Consider the following 1,568-nt stretch of genomic DNA (forward strand, 5'->3'; position numbering starts at 1 on the left):
TCTCTATCTCACACACACACACAGTCCATCTTCAGTGTCAGAGCCTGAGGTGTGTGTTTGCATCACGCTGGAGTTTTCTGAGTTGTGCTGCAGCTGGATCTGGTGTAAAGGTTTACTCTCAGCACACACCTGTAACTGTTTTCTCAAATTAATAGACAATATTTCTCTCTGTGTGAGACTTTGTGTCCGTTTTTACATTTTGTGTTAATTTTACATAAGACACAAAATCTATGAGAGGAAAAAGACAGATCACGAGAGAAACCAGCAATGACTCTCTCACGGAGTCTCTGAGCTGAATGGAAGCACTGGTGTGAGAGTGATCTGGAAACTGGTTAGGCCTGGGGCTGCATGTGTCCTAACCCGGGTTTGAGCGGTATGTCCTCATATCCATCATCTGTTCAGGGACCGCACAGCACAAACTCACTCACAACAGCCGGACAGACACAAACATGATGCTCCACATACAGGATTTCAGCTGCTGTAATCAAACATCGCCTGTAAATATTACTATGAAAAGATCTCTGACTAAATGGGTTAGGATTATTACATATTTTTTGTGCGTTTGGCACCGTCAGTAATTCATGCACAGGTTTGATGATATGATCATGCCAAGCTTTTACAAAAACGGCTTTAGTTTGATATGTTTCTGAAATGACTTACGCAGAGTTTCTTTGCCGCGCGGTCGGTCCTCCTGCGCGAGCGTCTGCGTGCTGGACGATGAGCAGCCCATGCTGACCACACAACAACAATAACTCTCTTCTGAAGCTGTGTTAATAACTCTCTTCTGAAGCTGTGTTAATAACTCTCTTCTGAAGCTGTGTGTTAATAACTCTCTTCAGTTATGAGCTGAATATTCCGCGCGTTCACGTCAAACAGACGCGCACGCGCTGCTCGTGCCCAGATCTGAAGCGCCACCCGTGTGTCAGTCTGAGCACGCGCATCAGATACAGCAGCTTAGTCTGAAGAACATGTTACTAACTAACTCTTAGTTATTTATGAGTCTGATATAAAGCCTCAAGTTTAGCGTAGTTCAACATAAATCTTTAGGGAACCTACAAACTGATCAAATATAACCCCTAAATGCACTCTAAGTCTAAGTTTACATTCATGAGGACATTATTCTGTTAATGGGGCTGGTATCACAGGTCATCACAATTAATCCAGATCACGGAGCCTCTGATTAAGCTGATGACTGAACCCAGTCAAGTGTCTGTGGGGAGACGCCGTTGAACAAAAAGCAGTAGGTTTACGGGATTTACTATAATAAAGCAGGAATAACATCATTTTCTTTCCCCAGGTTGATGATAATTAATGTCCAGTCCTGAACACCCCAGCGAGGTCCTCATTAGTACTTCAGTACATTTTATTTAATTCTTTATTTAACAGGAACAATTGACAGTCAAAGACTGCCACAGAATTAGCTTCAGAGCTTAATTTCATCTGCTGTCCCAGAGCAAGAGAGTAGCTACCAAAACAGATTACATTACCAAACATCATGTGCAATCAAATCTGAGTCAAACTAATCATTAAATATAGCTGCAGTTTCGTCAGGTTTATCAATTATTCTT

General features: G+C 42.2%; 1 protein-coding gene across 2 annotated transcripts in view; it reads right to left on the reverse strand.

Moving 5' to 3' along the window:
* The window catches only part of LOC107745149 (cell surface glycoprotein 1-like), a 9,680-nt gene extending 8,941 nt beyond the window's left edge, over positions 1–739 (reverse strand). For both annotated transcript variants that reach the window (XM_016558998.1, XM_016558997.1), the window contains exon 1: positions 661–739. In XM_016558998.1, the coding sequence (XP_016414484.1) occupies positions 661–730 (70 nt within the window). In that variant the 5' untranslated portion in view covers positions 731–739. The remainder of the gene's footprint in view (positions 1–660) is intronic.
* Positions 740–1,568: the final 829 nt, after the last annotated feature.

This window comes from Sinocyclocheilus rhinocerous, unplaced genomic scaffold (genome assembly GCF_001515625.1).
Source record: "Sinocyclocheilus rhinocerous isolate Xijiao unplaced genomic scaffold, SAMN03320098_v1.1 scaffold828, whole genome shotgun sequence".
Lineage (NCBI taxonomy): Eukaryota > Metazoa > Chordata > Actinopteri > Cypriniformes > Cyprinidae > Sinocyclocheilus > Sinocyclocheilus rhinocerous.